A 19699-nucleotide genomic window follows, 5' to 3' on the forward strand; every position below is an offset into this window, starting at 1 on the left:
TCCTACATGACCTCCCTACTTTTGGAATCTATGCCTTGATTGATAAAGGCAAACATCCCACATGTCTTTTTCACCACCCCACGAACATGCCCCTCCGCCTTCAGAGATCCACCTAGCAGCGGAACATGAGAAAATAGCCCTACCTCTGACCAATATTGCTTTCAAGTGTGACTCCCCACTAGGGGCTGTGTATTGAAGAATTTAATTTTGAATGTGTGCAAAAAACTAATTTTCGTCCATGATGCTATACCCAGTAAGTCTAAAAATCGCTAGCAGTGCATTTGAAATTTTCCAGGCATGGTGGACCATGGGCAAGGACTTTTGGTTAGGGCAGGGGGGGGGAATAAAACTAACCTTAAAAGTCTATGATAATGTTACGCATCCAGAAAAATAGATAGTCAGCTGTGAAAACATATTATTTAGCACCTTCACAATTTTAGTATTATGAGTCATTTTCCAGTTAAAAACATTTGGTGGAATTATTCTGCATAGCCAATACTTCTTTTGAAGTTAAACTAAATTTTGGCAATTGTCAGGATGGGTTTTAAACTGTTAAGTTATCATGGCTATGATATATTAGCACACAAGATAAATCATCTCTAATTATCCTGACTGAAATAAATCAAATGATGTGTGTTGCACATGTTGCTTGTTAAATGCGCGCACATCTTTTAGCTGGAGAAATACCCAAGAATTAATATATGTCCTGCTACCGCTGAAAGTGCTGTGGTTTGCAGTCTGTGGTAAGTCTTTATCATTGCTTTGGGTTCGGGAGCAACTAATGGATTTTTACAAACTTGCTTCAATGATTAATGTTTACTAATTGATCTCCTGTAGTGCTGTACACAGGGAACACAACAGTGTGTAGCTGTGAAGCAAGCTCAATAACTGGAGCAGTTTGTCAGGGGATAGCTCAATTCCCACTTTAAGCTCGCGCATCCTGTCCTCATTGTTACATGACAATTGTTTGATTTTTAAGTTTAAACTTCAGAAAATTTGAGAAGCAGAACATGAGGCTGTTCGGAGGAGAGACGCAAGAAGGCGGGAAAGCGAGTTTGGGAAATCTTTCGGAGCCAGTTCCAGGCCCACAGGCGTTTCTTCGCTGGAAAGGCATAGAAACGCGGTTTCCTCAACACTTCTGCCAGTCCAGTGAAAAGGAGCTTGTTCCGAATTTTCCAGCCTAGTTAGGGAGAAAACTGAGGCAGTAATTGTGTCAACATTAGTGAGGAGGATTTAATTGCGCTGTGTCCGGTCTGTGTCTTTTGAGTATTGCTGTCGAAGCTTTTCATCCTGAACTCATCAGGGCAGAATCGCAAAAATAACCAACTCTCAAAGGGGACAACAATTTGTACTGCGTGAGAAGAGGGTGCTGATTGGTTGGCAAGCGTCCCAACAACTTGTGGGTCGTATTAAACAGCACATCCCTTTGGCTGTTCACAATAGGCAAAGCATTGACCGTACTCAACTAGCCCGTGCTTGTACAACTCAGGACAGAGTGTCCAACATTAGATGTGATTCCACAATTGGGCAACACCTACTAAACAGTCCCGATTGTGCCACACATTACACTTGCAAACCAATTTAAAATTACCGGTTGTGCTCGCAGTGTGGCTCACTTACGTGTGCTGGAGGCTCCACATATTCACACACAGGGCCCTGCCCTTTGAAAATAGGAAGACATGTCCACACATTGTGCCTTTTCCAACCAAACAAAAGCTTGGGGGACAGCCATTCCCAGGTTCATTCCCCATGGTAATGCCTTGACCAACCAGAGTCAACTTGCCTGGTTTGAATTTAAACAAAAGCTTGGAGTTAACTGTTCCCTGGTGCATTCTCCATGGCAATAACTCTACTAATCAGAGTACACTTTCCAATCAATCAGCGTCCTCTTTTCATGCAGTATAAATTGTTGTTCCCTTCGAGATTGGATATTCTTGCAATTCTGTCTTGATGAGCGCAAGACAAAAAGCTTCAACAGTATGTGTCTTTTTTTTCCAACAATACCAAATGACTATAAGAGGAATTGGAATTTAGAATGCAAAGTGTTGTCACAGAACTATGACAAGATGATTGCTATCTCGTATATAGCAGTAGTAGGGAAGGGGAAACTGGGATAGAACTGGAGCCTAATCTTTACACAGTTATAAGCTTTTATTTACAGAGACACACATTACAGATCCAAAAGCCACAGTTTCCACCTGCTCCCCTATATATAGGAGCGCAAGTGAACCCCCAGTTATTGTTCAACACCTGAATACAACAGAACAGTCAATTAATATACAACGAGAAATGCACTCTTGACATGAAATAGCCACTGCTGTGTGTCAATGTGACATCTTTACTATTGTTACAATGTGAGGTTGTTACAGACCAGGTGAGAGAGAACTGCTGAAATCCCTGTCCGTTCCTAACTGTCCGTAATCAGTAAGCTTTTGAGAGGGAGAAGTATGAAATGTAGGAATAAATAAGCATGATCTGATAGACAATACAAGAGATATGGCTGTCGGATGACATAGATTGGAACCTGAAGATTGAAGGGTACGTGACATTTAGGAAGGACAGGAAGCTAGGATAAAGTGAAAGGGTAGCTCTGTTAATTTGCAGAATAGAGAAGGATGAGAAATTATAAAGGCAAGAAGCCATTTATGGGAGTGGTGCACAGGCCCCCTAACAGTACCCACATGGTAGGATGGAGTACAAAGGAAGAGATAATGGGAGCTTGTCAGAAAAATGTGGTGATAATCATGGAGGATTTTAATCTATATATAGACTGGAGAAATCAGATGGGCAAAGATAGCCAGGATGAGGAGTTCATAGAGGTTTTCAGGATTGTTTCTTAGAGCAGCACATTCTGGAGCCAACCAGAGAGCAGGCTATACTAGGCCTGGTATTGTGCAACGAGACAGGATTAATTAATGACCTCATAGTGAAGGTGATCCTAGGTAGCGGCGATCATCATTTGATTGAATTTTACATTCCGTTTGAGGGAGAGAAAAGTGGACCCAAGACTAGTATTTCAAACTTAAATGAGGGAAAGTATGAGGGCACGAAAGCAGAGCTAGTTAAAGTGAACTGGCAAACTAGTTTGAAGGATAGGTCGATAGAGATGCAGTGGATGGCATCTGAAGCAGTCCATGTGGAAATGCAGCAAGACCTGGACTATATCCAAGCTTGGGCTGACAAGTGGCAAGTAACATGCGTACCACACAAGTGCCGGGCAATGACCATTTCCAACAAGAGTGAATCTAACCATTGCCTCTTGACATTCAATGGCATTACCATCGCTGAATCCCTAACTATCAACATCCTGGTGTTACCATTGACCAGAAACTGAACTGAACTAGCCATATAAATACTGTGGCTACATGAGCAGGTCAGGGGCTAGGAATCAAGCGGTGAGTAACTCACCTCCTGACTCCCCAAAGCCTGGCCACCATCTACAAGGCACAAATCAGGAGTGTGATGGAATACTGTCCATTTGCCTGGATGAGTGCAGATCCAACAACACTCAAGAAGTTCAACGCCATCCAGGACAAAGCAGCCCACTTGATTGTCACCCCATCCACAATCATTCATTCCCTGCATCATCAACACACAGTGGCAGCAGTGTGTACCATCTACAAGATGCACTGCAGGAATTTGCCAAGGCTCCTCAGACAGCACCGTCCAAACCCACGACTGCTATGACCTTAGAGGTACAAGGCCGGCAAATATATGGGAACGCCATCACCTGGAAGCTCCCCTCCAAACCACTCACCATCCTGACTTGGAAATATATCGCCGTTCCTTCACTGTCGCTGGGTCAAAAATCCTGGAACTCCCTCCCTAACAGCACTGTGGGTGTACCTACACCACATGGACTGCAGCGGTTCAAGAAGGCAGCTCACCACCAACTTCTCAAGGGCTGTTTAGGGATGGGCAATAAATGCTGACCCAGCCAGCGAAGCCCACATCCCAATGAATGAATTTTTAAAAAGTGGCACACAAATAAAGGGATATTTCAGAATACGCAGAATAGATGGATTCCAGTGAGAAAGAAAAAAAATCCAAAAGGAGGTCCCTCAGTCCATAACAAAAGTTAAAAACTCAGCAGGTCTGGCAGCATCTGCGGAGAGGAACACAGTTAACGTTTCGAGTCCGTATGACTCTTCAACACAACTAAGTAAAAATAGAAAAGAGGTGAAATATAAGCTGGTTTAAAGGTGGGGGGGGTGGGCGGGGGGGACAGGTAGAGCTGGATAGAGGGCCAGTGATAGGTGGAGATAATCAAAAGATGTCATAGACAAAAGAACAAAGAGGTGTTGAAGGTGGTGATATTATCTAAGGAATGTGCTAATTAAGGGTAGAAAGCAGGACGAGCAAGGTACAGATAGCCCTAGTGGGGATGGGGTGGGGGGAAGGGATCGAAAAAGGCTAAAAGGTAGAGATAAAACAATGGATGGAAATACATTTAAAAATAATGGAAATAGGTGGGAAAAGAAAAATCTATATAAATTATTGAGAAAAAAAAAGAGGGATCGGAAAGGGGGTGGGGATGGAGGGGAGAGTTCATGATCTAAAATTGTTGAACTCAATATTCAGTCCGGAAGGCTGTAAAGTGCCTAGTCGGAAGATGAGTTGCTGTTCCTCCAGTTTGCGTTGAGCTTCACTGGAACAATGCAGCAGGCCAAGGACGGACATGTGGGCATGAGAGCAGGGTGGTGTGTTGAAATGGCAAGCGACAGGGAGGTCTGGGTCATGCTTGCAGACAGACCAAAGGTGTTCCGCAAAGCGGTCACCCAGTCTGTGTTTGGTCTCTCCAATGTAGACGAAACCACATTGGGAGCAACGAATGCAGTAGACTAAATTGAGGGATGTGCAAGTGAAATGCTGCTTCACTTGAAAGGAGTGTTTGGGCCCTTGGACAGTGAGGAGGGGGGAAGTAAAAGGGCAGGTGTTGCACCTTCTGCGGTTGCATGGGAAAGTGCTGTGGGAGGGGGTTGAGGTGTAGGGGGTGATGGGGGAGTGGACCAGGGTGTCCCAGAGGGAACGATCCCTGCGGAATGCGGGGGGTGAAGGGAAGATGTGTTTGGTGGTGGCATCATGCTGGAGTTGGCGGAAATGGCGGAGGATGATCCTTTGAATGTGGAGGCTGGTGGGTGATAAGTGAGGACAAGGGGGACCCTATCATGGTTCTGGGAGGGAGAGGAAGGTGTGAAGGCGGATGCGCGGGAGATGGGCCGGACACGGTTGAGGGCCCTGTCAACAACCATGGGTGGAAAACCTCAGTTAAGAAAGAAGGAAGAGGATGATCCTTTGAATGCGGAGGATGGTGGGGTGATAAGTCAATCCATGATTAACTAAAAAAAAGTTAAAGATAAGAAAAAGCAATTGCGCAATGATATGTGACAGGTCAGAAGATTGGACAGAATATAAAAAACAGCAAAGAATGACTAAAAGATTAATAAGGAGAGAAAGATTAGAGTATGAGAGAAAGCTTGCTAGAAATATAAAAACAGATATTAAGAGTTTATATAGATGTTTTAAAAAAAGGAGTTAACAAAGTGAGCGAGGGCCTATAGAAAGTGAGTCTGGGGAATTAGTAATGGAGAATAAGGAGGTGGTGGATAAATTGATCAACAATTTGTCATTGGTCTTCACTCTAGAGGATACAAGTAACATCCCAGAAATATCTGTAAACCAGGAAATATTTTTAAGGCAGAGCCAGATAGATTCTTGATAAGCAAGGTGGTGAAAGGCTATTGGGGGTAGGTGGGAATGTGGGGTTGAGGTTACGGTCAGATCAGCCATGATCTTATTGAATGGTAGAGCATCCTCGAAGGGCCGAGTGGCCTACTCCTCCGAATTTGTATGTTTGTCTGCTTTTTATCGCCTGATCGTGAAGACAATTTGAATAACCAGCAGCAAATTTTTATGTGGGTTTAAATCAAGAGGATTGTTTATTTACACACTCACCCCAAAATCTAACACTGCGGCACTCGCTCTCACAGTCACACACACAAAACAACTTGAGGAAAGTACAGTTGAAGAGAATAGCGCACTTTTACAGCAAGAAGAATAGTTCATAATTCATGTGATTGTCTTGCTCTGAAATGCAAGTGTTGCAGGCCTGACTTAAGAAGATGCCTTCACTCCGGAAAGGTAGTTGAGGTGAATTCAGCGGCTGAAGTGGTCTGAGGATTCCCCTGAAGGGATGGACTTTCTGCAGGTCACAAAGTTAGTTTCTTGTAGTCTTGTTACCGGGAGGTCAGTTTGCTGTGTTGGTGGGACCTGGAAAGGAACAGGCTTGGAGACTTTGTGATGTTACAGCTTTTGGTTCTTTTGATGCATAGAATGTTATTGTCCTTTCTGCTGCGCATGTATCTTACTTTCTAGCCAGCATGTAAAGATTACAAAGGGACAAACATGGCTGCCTTACCATGTGACTCCTCACAATGGCAGTTCATTTTCCAAATGTGGTGTCTTGGGTTGGTTAACCACATCGTGGTTTATCGCTTGAAGACATTCATCCTGAGTGGGGGTTATGACAATCAACATTTCTGTTTCAAAAAGACCCGTTCAGTTCAGGGATGTCTCCTGAGGGGCTCAGCATGGGTGTAATTGACGCCTGTTAGACTGGGTGTATCATTTTGTTTCTGTTAGACATTGAGGCAGTTTTTGAATACACAGGCCAGGTCATCTGACTTTCGGTGGCCATCTTTGTGTCACATTGGCTGTTTTTATGAGAAGTAAATTTCAAAGAGTGCACATTGAATAAAGTTCGTATCTTGAATGTTAGAAATAGTGTGCTATGGTTCATATGATAACATAACATGATTTACTGGGTCTAACAGTGGTTTATAAAGAATATTATGGTTTAGGGTTGTATCTTTAGGTTTTTAAGATTACTATATTTTGGGTCTGTAGCTTTAAATGTAGGGTGGATGAAAGGTGTCAAGTGACCTGAGCTGGCATCTACCTGGCAGTAAGCCTGGGTGATTTAATCGTTAGAGATCACAAGAGATTCAGATTGTTTTATTGAGAGGGAGGTGCAAGATATTTACACTTGTAGACAGTGACAGCAGTTTCTAAGTCTACAATGAGAAGACTCTGAGTCTCCCAAAGTTCCAGAAAAGTGATCTTGATATTAAGTTGTAAACAGTTGTGCTGTAAACTATCCCTTTCTTTCTAAGATGAAAGAGACTTGGGATATGGGGCATTTAATTAACATTTCTACTTCAATACAAAGCTAATTTGTTCCCCATTACCATGGTTGAAGAGGGAAGAGGAAACCATTTTGAGACCAGGTTACAGGCTTCCCCATAAACCCAGGCGTATCACACAGACAGTTGTTTTAGTTGGGCCTTTGTGTGGTCTTCAGCCATCTGAGAGGAGAGAGAGAGCAAAAGATAGAAGCAGCCAGGCCTGCACCTTAAGCAGAGAAAATGCTGATTCTATCGATCACCGTGTAGAATGCAAGTGGGAGCTCATGCTCAGCTCGAAGACTGAGTTTATGAGAAGTTAAAGAAGGCTGAAAGATTTGCCTAGCTTGAAGCTAGAGGAAGACGTCTACAGTGAGAGATAGTCCTGGGATGAGAAGCTACCTAGCTGTGAAAGTAAAAAGGAAGCAATCCATTGGAAGCTGGAGTAACTGTGAACTGTTTGCTATAAGATCTGTAACTCCATGGAGAGTGCGATGTGTAATAAGTAAAAACGAACCGCTAATTTTTATGGTTTAAAGTATAAGTTTCCTACAAAAGAAAATAGCGTTTAGCCAATTGTGTTTTTAGTCACTTGTTACAGTAAAAGTCTTAAAATGTGAACCCTTGACGTGTTATTCTTTCAGCTGTTAACTGGAAGTTCAGATTTTTCTTTAAAAATGATTGGTCTCCACGGAGATCGTAACAACATTGAAATACCTGTCGCAGCACCAATTACCGGAGTGACCTGTGCTGCAGGTACTTGGAGTGAGTTTACATGGAAAATGTGGCCCCAAGTAACAAATTCATTATACAGGTAGTTAGTTAGATCATGTAGTATAATTAAAGATTCAAGCAAGATGCAATCAATGAAAATTATACAGTATCAATCTAATGACACACTTGCCATAAATTAAGCCCTTTTCTCTGGATATTTATTGGAAAGATTTGAACACCCCCCAGAGCAGTGACTCATAAAATGAAGTGAAGTACAGAGGTGCACCCCTGGTTTCGCAGTACCATGAGAAATTGGCTCCAATCCTTGTTCCGGATCATTATCTAATGTGAACTGAAATCTCAAACTTGCCTCGACAAAGGAATAGATTGAACTTGGCTATCATGTACCCCATGGCCACATAGCTTGCTAATAGTCATTTCTGTGCTCATCCATTATAATGGCCACTTGGAGAGGGGCAGGGGGAGAGCCAGAAGGAAACTCTATGTGGAGCTCTACACTGATATCATGCCTTCAGGGCAGAAGTTGGAGAGGCCAGAATTGGTTTTCAACTTTTTTTTTTTAAGTGAACAAGAACAATATTTGAATTTGTATTATAGCTAGCGATTGTCTTTACTGTGAAGACTCTTTGCAGAACATGGTTTGAAATTCACAGCCTGTGTGAATGTCCATAGAGACAGACTTTGGGATTAAAAACTGATCAGCTAAAGTAGCCCAGGAGGCTGCTCCCAACAATATTGTTCTCCTGAGTGTCAGAACACTTAAGGGAGATTTGATTACTGACATCCTTTGGTGAGCTGGCGAAATCATCAGATTAAAGAGAGTGCTGTTCTGTTTGGTGAACTGTGCTAACCTTCATTGTGCAATGCAAGACTGTAATGACTGTGCAGTTGATTGGAGCCATTCTGCGCCGACATCAGAACTCGGGACCTCCCTGTCTCCCGCTGTCTCGAGATGAGGAGGTCAGGGGGGCAGCCTCTGACCCATTTGCATGATGTGTCCTTTTATCCTTTGTAAATGCAAGCAGAAAGATCGCCTTCATTTGCAAGCATTATAATCTTTGCAGGAACCTGGAAGTGAAATGTCATTCTCTTAATCTCTCTCACATGTGGGGTTTCATTTTGATGTAACCTTAATGAAGGGAGCTTCTCAAAGATAAATGTAGCAGTAAACACTGTGGAAAAGGTGAATCTCGAACACTGCTTCAGTGTAAACCTTCACAGCAGGTTTAGAGCAACTTTAGGACCGCTGTTAGGAATTTCTGAACACGCCCCGTGTGTTTCTGGGTGCGCTTTTTGCTCCTCATCTTAAAATGGAGTAATAGAGGTAGAAACCTTGGAATCATTTGCCAGAGTTGGAAGTTGTATAGTTGTACGGCAGCAGAGAGACAGTGGGCTGGATTTTATGTGCTCCCACCGGGCGTGTTTTCAGTGAGGGGGAGCACGTTAAATGGGTCAGGTGGCTAGCCCACCGTCTTCCCGCCCACACCCAAACCCAAGCTCATCCCCACAATATGCTAGGTGAGTGGGCACCGACCACATGTAAATAAACAGCTGTAAGTCTTATTAGGCTTTTTAGCAAGCCTATTGACCTGCATAACACGGCCATAATACCGGAGTGGGCAGACGGGCGAGAATGGGCAGGCCGTTTTTATGGCCTACCTGTAAAAAGGCAAGTAAAGAAGGGGGCACTTCTTTTGGAGGATGCCCTCTGTGCATTGCCCCCCCTCCAACCCCAAGATATCACACCCCCCACCCTCACCCACTCTGGGCTCTAGGACCCCTTTCCTGTCCTAAAACCCCAGGACTCCCCTTTCTGGGGCAGCCATGATCATCTCCGTCCTCCTTGCAGTCCCGTCAGCGCCCACTACTGAGCTCTGCCGCTACTGAGACTGCAAGGCAGCTCCTGAAGGTGGGGGCTTCCTCCCGCTGAGGGACAGGAGTCCCACTCCCAACGACATCAGCCCTGCTGCGGCGTGATATGACCATGGAGTGGGCTTCTTCCGGGCGTGTCGGCTTCTGGTCGACATTCCTACTGGGTGGGGTGGGGGAGGAAGGTGCAAGCAATCCATCACTACCTCCCCCCCCCCCCCTATAAAATACAGCCCAGTGTCTTGAGGGGAGAAAGGGAGTTCCTTCCTTGCAGGGAGTAAATTGTTCTTAAGAAAGTAAGAACAACACTGTTACTTTAGTTACAAAAATTATAGCATCAGTCGTTGTGGGCGATGGAAACACTGGTTTGAAAGTCACCGCCTGAGAGACTTCACGTGACAGGCTTTGGAATAAATTGTTTATTAGTCAAAAATATTCCTGGAGTTTTTTTTTTTCTGTCAATTTTTCCATCTTGACTATCCAAAGACTTCAGGGAGTTTTGATTTGTGACATCCCTTGGTGAGCTGCTATAATCATCACATTAAAGAGCGTGTGAGGAATTATGAATCATGTTGCCCTCCACATCCGTAGTTATCTTGTGATCCTCCCCGGTGCCCATTTAGTGTGACCTCGTCCTTGTTTTATTTAAACCACTTCTTCGTCACTGGGTCCCTCTTCGGTGGTAACTGAGGATGGCATCTCCTGAGTGTAAAGTTGATTATTTAGGCCTGGATGTTTTTGGCCTGGATGTTTTCTTTTAATAGGTAAGTGTGAACAAAACTGCTCACAATTAAAGCACCCAATAAATATCATCGATACGTTCTAGTTTTCTGTCAAATCTGCCATTTATTTTCATTGCAGCAGACATTATTGTAGTCACAAATGTTATTCATTGAATATTTGATGTATTGCTGAAAAAAGAGACGCTTTTGAAGTTTTTTTGTCTTGCACTCATCAGGACACTTCGCGAGAATACCTATATAAGGAGAAAACAACAATTTATACTGTGTGTGAAGAGAGTGCTGATCGGTTGGCAAGTGGACTCTGATTAGTAGAGGTGTTGCCATGGAGACTGCACCAGTGATGGTGACTGACGTTTCACTGCCAAGCATTGTTTGAAATTTAAACCGGGCAGCCTGACCCTAATTGGTCAACACATTGCCCTGAGGAATGAGTCAGCAAATGGCTGTCATTTATTTAGTTTAAATGAAACAGGCACATTGTATTTACATGTTCTTTCTGTCTGTAAAGTACAGGGCCCTGTGTATTAATATATGTATCTTCCAGTACCACACCGCCAGCCCGAATGACAATCTTAAATTGGCTGTCAGTGTAATTTTTAGCACACTGAGGATTATTTAGCAAATGTTGTCCAATCACAGAATCACATCTAATGTTAGACACGGCTTTGAGTTTTGCAAGTACAGGCTGGTTGGGTACGGTCTGTACCTTCCCCGTGGCTGGGACATGCTGTTTGATATCTGTGCTTACCTAGCATGACACTGGCACTGAAACTCATACACCACATTACTCATTTGTGTGATAGGCAGAATGTCTTTTTGGCTTGCCAGCAGCATCCTGTTAGTGGTGAATACCACTCGTGTTGCTACTGCATAGAAGCAGTGTGAAACAGCTAGCTTCACCTGTTGCTCAAATTTTTGAGGTACCTTGCCCTTCCAGGGTAATCGGAGGTAGACTGGACACTTATCATGGCCGAAAGTGATGGCCTTAGGCCCCTTCATGAGTTTGCCTGATCTACAGTGTAAAGTGATCTGACCAGGGTAACCATTATACCACAGGATGCCTTTGTGTCCTATTTCAGCATCAAGCTTGCATGGTGAACAAATGGCTTGGGCCCTATTTACAAGGTTGCTCGAGCCATTTTCTCACCATGCAAGCTTGATGCTGGACAACATTTGCTAAATAATCCTCAGTGTGCTAATAATTAGGCTGACAACTAATTTCAGATTGTCAGTCAGCCTCGCAGTGTGACACATTTGCATGTACTGGGAGCTACATATATTAATACACAGGGCTCTGTTCTTTGCAGACAGAAAGAACATGCACACACTTTGCACCTGTTTCAGTTAAACTAAATATGTGACAGCCATTCGCTGACTCATTCCTCAGGGCAATGCCTTGACCAATCAGGGTCGAGCTGCCTGGTTTAAATTTCAAACAATGCTTGGCAGTTAACTGACGGTTATAACATCACTGATGCATTCTCCATGGCAACGCCTCTACCAATCATAGTCCACTTGCCAACCAATCAGCATTCGCTCCTCTCGTACAGTATAAATTGTTGTTTTCCCCTCATATTGGTATTCTTGTGATTGTCCTGATGAGTGCAAGAGGAAAAGCTTTTTTTTTTCAACAATGCACAAGTTTTGTACTACCAAACGACAATTTGATGTTAAGACCTGCCAAAATCAGAAGGTTGGCTGGATAAATATGTCATGAGTTGGGACCTTGAAATTGTATTTCTCCTTGAACCCTTTGCTTTTTAGCACCAGCTCCCTGACCGTAAGTTGATGACTTTGGCAGGAGATGGTTTCTGAAACCACTCCTCAGTTTTCCCTCCACCATTTTGAGTTAAAAATAACTTAAATAACTACGCAATTACCAGACAGTGCGGACTGTCAGCTTAGCTGGCAAACGCAGACTGAGCTAAATATCAGGAAACCGTTTTTGGCAAGCGAATAAACAGCATGGAATAGTTACCTCCTTGGGCAGACCCCTTGTGCAGCAGAATGCAGCTTATGCTGCCTGTCCTTTCAAAATGTAAATAAATTAAATTATGAATTTCTCAAAGCAAAAGATTGATTTGTGTTACTGTACCTCTTGCCCTTTTAAGCACATTAATTATTTACAGCCTTATAGCAGTTTGGTCGTATTTAATCAGTTTGTAAGCGGTGTGATCGTCTGCCCTTTGGGATTGGCAGTTTTTGGGCGTCCTTTTTAATCTTTTGAAATGTGTACTTGCTTTGCAGGTGCAGTCTACCTGGAGGGGGGTCTCGAAGAAGGCAAGCACTTGTTTGGTCGACTCCTGTTCAATGGCTCGGTAACATACGCAATGTCCTTATCCACACAATGCTCACTTATCTTTTGTTATCTAATTTCCTGGAATTAAGTTGGTTTTTTTTTGCATACAATTTAATTGGTATAGTTTTTTTCCCCCCTTTTTCTTTGGGCTTTTTTCTTTTCCAAGGGGGAATTAACGATTATTTCCTAGAGAGTTCATTCCTGTTCATGGTGAAGTGTTTCTTCCAATTACCTTCTCTTATAGTTTGGCATTTCACAACTGTCTGAACTAACAAGTGCATTTAAGTTGTGTTTTAAAGCAGTAAAGTCTTTTTAGTTAATGATTACTTCCCTGACTGGGATGCTGCAGTGGGTCTCCTCTTTTAGTCCCCTACATGAGCATGAGGTTAAAGAACGATCCAGTGTTCGAGTTGGCGGAGGTGTTCTGTGGATTACACTGATTGTGGAAAAGGCTAAGGCAGAAGTCAGCTGAAATCTGCAGACTGTTCCCTCTGTTTAACTCTGTCCTTTTCTTTATTCATTTGCTCGTGTGATGCAGGGGTCAGTGGCTGGGCCAGCATTTTTATCCATCCCTAATTGCCCTTGAGAAGGTAGTGGTGAGTCACCACCTTGAACCGCTGGTGTCCATGTGGTGTAGGTACCCCCACTGTGCTGTTAGAGCGGAAGTTCTAGGATTGCGATCCAGCGACAGTGAAGGAATGGTGATATCCTTCCGAGTCAGGATGGCGTGTGGCTTGGAGGGGAACTTTGCAGGTGGTGGTGTTCCCATGTGCCTGCTCCCCTGGCCCTTCTAGGCGGTAGAGGCCATGGATTTAGAAGGTGCTGTCAAAGGAGCCTTGGTGAGTTGCCATGACCCTGTTGCGTAGACTGAGCTTGTCATCTTTAATTCTGTTCATTAATCAAGAGTTCTTACTGTGTAATTTTACATTTAATCAACGCTCTTTGTGTAATGGATGAAAAGATGTTAGAGCAACTGAATGAGACATTGGAAGAGTAGATGTTAGACGTCCTTGTTCATTGTTTATCATTAGTGATAAAGCATTTTGAAACTTTTCTGAAGAATGCAATAATACATCATGTTTATTGGAGATATAAAAAAATTGGCAAGTCAGTTAGTTTTCTTTGTTCATGCAATGTCTCCCACATACCTTGGTTTATTAAAATTTGTCCAATGCGTGGCTGTTTTAAGAGGTTGTGCTGCAACTCTGTACTTTCCTTAATCTTTGCATCTTTCTTTCTATTTATTCCTCCCACTGTGGTGCCAGTTCATGGAATGATGCAGCACAGGAGGCCATTCGGCCCAACGCTCCTATGCAGGCTCTTTGAAAGAGCTATCCAATTAGTCCCAACTCCCCCTGTTTTCCTCCAGAGCCCTGCAAAATCTTCCCCTCCAATTCTCTTTCGGAAGTTGTTCTTGCTTCTATCGCCCTTTCAGACAGACAGTGCGTTCCAGGTCACAACAACTCACTTCGTCATTTTCTTCATGTCGCTACCGGTTCTTCTGCCAATTACCGTAAATCCGACTCCTCTGTTACCAATGTTTCTGTCACTCAAATCAGTTTCTCCACATGAACTCCATCAAAACCCTTCAAGATCTGTTAATTGTGATGGAACCTATTGTTCAAACATTTTACTTCACGGTTTTCTTGCTCAACAGAGAGTCAAATTTACATTGTGGTCCCTCCATGATACAGAATATTCACTTGCTGAGCTCCCCAGTAAAGTCAGGTTCCAGATGAGGCAAAACAATCTCCCTTTTTATTTATCATCCGGACAGATGAAAATGACTGGCAGGGGAAGAACCTAGTATATTAGGAGCAGAAAAGGCCATTCAGCCCTTTGAGCCAGCTCTGCCATTCAGTAAGATCATGGCTGATCTGATTCTGGCCTTAACTCTTTCTTTTAATTCATTCATGGGGTGTGGGCATCGCTGGCTAGGCCAGCATTTATTACCCATCCCTAATTGCCCTCGTTCAGAGGGCATTTAGAAGTCAACCACATTGCTGTGGGCCTGGAGTGACTTGTAGGCCAGACCTGGTAAGGATGGCAGATTTCCTTCCCTAAAGGACATTAGTGAACCAGATGGATTTTTACAACAATCCAATGTTTTTGTGGACATCATCAGACTTTTAATTCCAGATTTTCTTTCATTTAATTCAAATTCCGCCATTGGGATTCAAATGTGGGTCCCCAGAGCATTACTCTGGGTCTCTGGATGACTAGTCCAGCGACAACACCACTACGCCATTGCCTCCCCTCAAAAACTGCTTTCTTTCCTACCCTATGCCCCCCTCCCTCCCCATAAGTCTTGACTCTCCTTGTCAATGAAGAATTTGTCTAGCTTAGCCTTAAATATATTCAATGACCAAACCTCCACTGCTCTCTGGGAAAGAGATTTCCAAAGACTAACAACCCTCTGAGAGAAGAAATTCCTCCTCATCTCGGTCTTAAATGGGAGACCCCCTTATTCTGAAATGTGCCCCCTGATTCAGAGGGCATTTCTTTACCCAAAGAATGTGGAACTTGCTACCACGGAGAGTAGTTGAGGCTTAGATACGTTTCAGAGGAAGCTGGATAAATACACGAGGGAGAAAGGAATAGAAGGATATGTTGACAAGTTGAGGTAAAGTTGAGTGAAAGGATGCTTGTGTGGAGTGTAAACACCAGTGGATACCAATTGGACCAATTGCTTTGGAGTGGGCACAAGAGAGATTTACCAGGTTTGTAACAGGGATGAGGGATTAGAGTTCCGCTGAGGGACTAGAGAAGCTGGGGCTGATCTTAAAGCAGAGAAGACTACCAGGAGATTTGAGAGATCCGTTTAAAGACATGAAGGATTTAGATGGAGTCAGTAAAAACAAACATTTCCTAGCGGCTGAAGGTTTGGTAACCAGGGGGCACTGATTTAAGGTGATTGACAAAAGAACCAGGGACGAGATGGGGGGAAAAACTATTCTATGCGACAAGTGGTTAGGATTTGGAATGCGCCTACCTGATAGGGTGGCGGATTAAGATTGGATTGCAGCCTTCCAACAGGGAATTGGGAAAACACTTGAAGGAGAAAACATGGCAGGGATGTGTGGAAAGAGCAGGGGTGAAGCGTGACCTACTGGGTCGCTCTTCGAAGGGGCAGGCACGGACTCGATGGGCCGAATGGCTGCCTCCTGGGCTGTGCTATTAAATGATTCTGCGAAATTCGACGGAATCTCTCAACTTTGTTGGGCAAGTTGCGAGCGTTTCTCCTGGAGCCACAGTTGGGTTGCTTCCTCCATTACATTAATTTTTAAACTGGCATATTGAGTTCTCTGGTAATAAATGTCCTGTAGGTTAATTGGTTCAGGTTCTATTTCCCATTCCGTGTCGCCTTTTATTCTAGCACTATTGAATTTTCAATGGAGTGTCGAAGTTAAAAATGATGGTGTAACTCTCTGCATGGTGATGTTTTAATTTAGTAATGTAACCTTTTTGTATCACATCTCCAGAATACTGAACAAACCTCATCTGCCTCTCTCCCACAGGATCTTCGGGACGTGTGGCTTAATTATCCACTTCATCCTTTGCAAGTAAGAGCCAGTTCCGATTGTTCTTTAATCTTAACAATAGTAATAGGAGCCGGAGTGGGCCACATGGCCAATCGAGCCTACTCCACCATCCAATACGATCATGGCTGATCTACTTCAGGCTGCTTATTAGGCTGAATGTTTTGACTTTATCCCTTGAGACTCATTGATGTTTGCTGTAAGTTCTGCCGTGTAGTGTGTGTACCTGACTTGTAGTGTGCCTGCTATTCTGTAAATTAGAGTGAATTTCCCTAAAACCCAACAATTGGTTGAACCCTGAATAAGAGCTGGCAGAGGGTCAGTGTGCAGGAGAGGTGGGGGGGAGGGGGTTTACGGCATGGGGGAGGGGGTTTACAGCGTGGGGGAGGGGTTTACAGTGTGGGGGAGGGGGTTTACGGCGTGGGGGAGGGGGTTTACAGTGTGGGGGAGGGGGTTTACGGCATGGGGAGGGGGTTTATGGCATGGGGAGGCGGTTTACAGCATGGGGGAGGGGGTTTATGGCATGAGGGAGGGGTTTACAGTGTGGGGGAGGGGGTTTACGGCATGGGGAGGGGGTTTATGGCATGAGGGAGGGGGTTTATGGCATGAGGGAGGGGGTTTACGGCATGGGGGAGGGGGTTTATGGCATGAGGGAGGGGTTTACAGTGTGGGGGAGGGGGTTTACGGCGTGGGGGAGGGGTATACGGTGTGGGGGAGGGGGTTTACAGTGTGGGGAGGGGGTTTACAGCATGGGGGAGGGGGTTTACGGTGTGGGGGAGGGGGTTTACAGCGTGGGGGAGGGGTATACGGTGTTGGGGAGGGGGTTTATGATGTCATTGTCGAGTGAAGGTTTGCAGTGTCCACACTGGGGTCAGCGTACGGTGATTGTGTCCCGTACATTTTTAGTTCACAGTTTTAGAAGAACATTACTGACATATTTTGTGAAATTTGTTTTATTTCCTGCTATTTTGTATTCAGTTTTCCATTAAATTTGCTTTGGTTTTATCCTCTGTCCCTTTTTCGACACTTTTATCTGTTCCATTTCCTCTCTTGCTTCTTAAATCTCTCGTTCTTTCTTTTGCGCTCTGGTTTTGACCGATGCAGAGTCTGCCTTTCTCCAGGCTCTTTTCACTTCTGGATGACTCTGATTGTGGCCGGTCGCTGATCACAAACAGAGGGACCTCCTTGACGGTATCGCCCCGGATTGGAACTAAAGTGTGGCCGTGCCGCAGCAGGGAGACCGCATCGGCAAAACGCCGCAGATGCTGGAAACCTGAAACAAAAAGGGAATAACGCTGGGAAGACTCAGCAGCCTCTGTTCTCTGTCAGGAAAGGTCCATCTAGCCAAAGTGGTAACTCTCTCTGTCCCTTTCACTCTCTGTATTCAGATGAGGCCTCACCTGCTGAACATTTCCAGCCTTTTCTGTTCTTGTTGAAGAAAATGCATTGTCAATCAATTCTTTTCACACACTGCTAGTCACTGCTGGATAATCCACTGATATAATGGAAGGTACCGTCCTCTTGAACTTCAAAGGAGGGCTTCCTGCAGGTGACAGCAAAAAGGGGGGGGCTCTTGAACTAATGGGGTTTCTTTTGATCCTTGGCAACAAAGGACTCCTGACACTACTCAATCTAGGTCCCTATTTTAAGTGTACCCTGTAGTCACTGTTTGTGCGAGTAGGATTAAGAGTGGAATCTATAATTCTGTCGCGCAGGTGGGGAGACTGAGAAAGAAAAGGGCTTTTGAATATATTTTCTGTTCCTTCCGAGCCTATAAGGATTATTATTTTTCTTTAATTTGCATCTGTTCAGCTTTTGGAGACCGCTGTGAACTCTCAACGGACCGATCGTTATATGCTGTCGCTCCAGAATTTTTTTAAAAAGCTCCCATTTCTAGACGTTACTCCTGACAGTGCCGCACGGTTTCCAAGGAAATAATGGCCCCAAAAGACCCACGGGGGTCTCACCTAATGCCTGCTTTAAATCCAGCAGGTGTCCTATGGCGAGAGTGCGTCGGAGAGAGTGGTGCAGAAGAGGTTTACCGGAATGGCTCCAGGGATGAGAAACTTGAGTTACGAGGATAGATTGGAGAGGTTTGGGTCTGTTCTCCTTGGAGAGGAGAGGGCCAGGAGGAGATTCGATGGAGGTGTTCAAAATCATGAGGGGGCTGGACAGAGTAAGCTAGGGAGAAATCGTTCCCGCTTGTCAAGGGATCGAGAATGAGAGGGCACAGGTCTAAAATGATTTGCGAAGGAAGCAAACGTGACGTGAGAAAAAATGTTTTTCACACAACGAGTGGTTCGGGTCTGGAACGCGCTGCCTGGAAGTGTGGTGGAGGCAGGTTCAATCGAGGCATTCAAGAGGGCGTTAGGTGATCATTTGAATGGAAACAAGGCGAGAGGGTGCAGGAAAAAGCAGGAGAATGGCACTAAGTCGTGAAGCTCATTTGGAGAGCCGGTGCAGAGAAGATGGGCTGAATGGCCTCCTTCTGCCCTGTAACAATTCTGTGAATTCAGCAGGGCCCTGACCGCGCTGTGTAGCTGCCTCTTCCGAGGTTTCCTGAGCAGCGTCGGATGGGGTTGAACCTGCCTGCCCTGCCCCTGAGGCTTTGCCGAAAGATGACCACGAGGGAGAGGGAACTTGTAGCACCAAGAGCTGAGGCTTTTCTAGCTTAGTCAAGGTCCTGTGTTGGCCTGGAGGCCGGGATGTCAAGTGGGATGAGATATATTGGCCTCTAGATGTGTGTTGGTGGACTAGTTGTGGTGGGAGGAGGGGGGTTGCTGATAAATAAATTTAAGCTGTTCCCCCTCTCTCCCCACCCCCTTTAAAAGCTAGCCAGATTTTCTAGACATATCAACAGGGCTCCCCACCAGCCTCCTGTAAGTTTCCTCACAAACTCCAGCAGGATCAGCCTAACCTATTAGATGGTATGGGATGATTTGACATGAGGCTTTTAGGATTTTGCAAGGAATTGATAGGATAGATAGAGAGAAACATTTTACACTGGTGAGGAATCCAGGAAAAAGGCACATAGCCTCAAAATCAGAGCTGGGCCGTTCGGGAGAGAAGTCGGGGACTAATTCCTTACACAAAAGGGTCTTGGATGTGTGGAACTCTCTCCCACAAAAAGAAACAGTGGATGCTAACTCCATTAATAATGCCAAATCTGAAATGATAGGCTTTTGCCAGGCAAGGGTATAAAGGAGCATGGAGCCCAGATGTGTGGATGGGGTTAGGATGCAGATCAACCAGCGCCACCCATCACTGAATGGCACAGCAGGCTCGAGGGGCTGAATGGCCTCCTCCTGTTCCACTGTACCCCTTGGGTCACAG

General features: G+C 44.6%; 1 protein-coding gene across 1 annotated transcript in view; it reads left to right on the forward strand.

The window, feature by feature from the left end:
* drosha (drosha ribonuclease III) overlaps nt 1–19699 on the forward strand; it is a 155364-nt gene that overhangs the window by 85801 nt on the left and 49864 nt on the right. The window contains exons 23-24 of the mRNA XM_078539651.1: nt 12776–12846; nt 16346–16390. Coding sequence (XP_078395777.1) covers nt 12776–12846; nt 16346–16390 — 116 coding nt within the window. The remainder of the gene's footprint in view (nt 1–12775; nt 12847–16345; nt 16391–19699) is intronic.

The sequence above is a fragment of the Cetorhinus maximus genome, chromosome 3, assembly GCF_964194155.1.
Source record: "Cetorhinus maximus chromosome 3, sCetMax3.hap1.1, whole genome shotgun sequence".
NCBI classification, from domain to species: domain Eukaryota; kingdom Metazoa; phylum Chordata; class Chondrichthyes; order Lamniformes; family Cetorhinidae; genus Cetorhinus; species Cetorhinus maximus.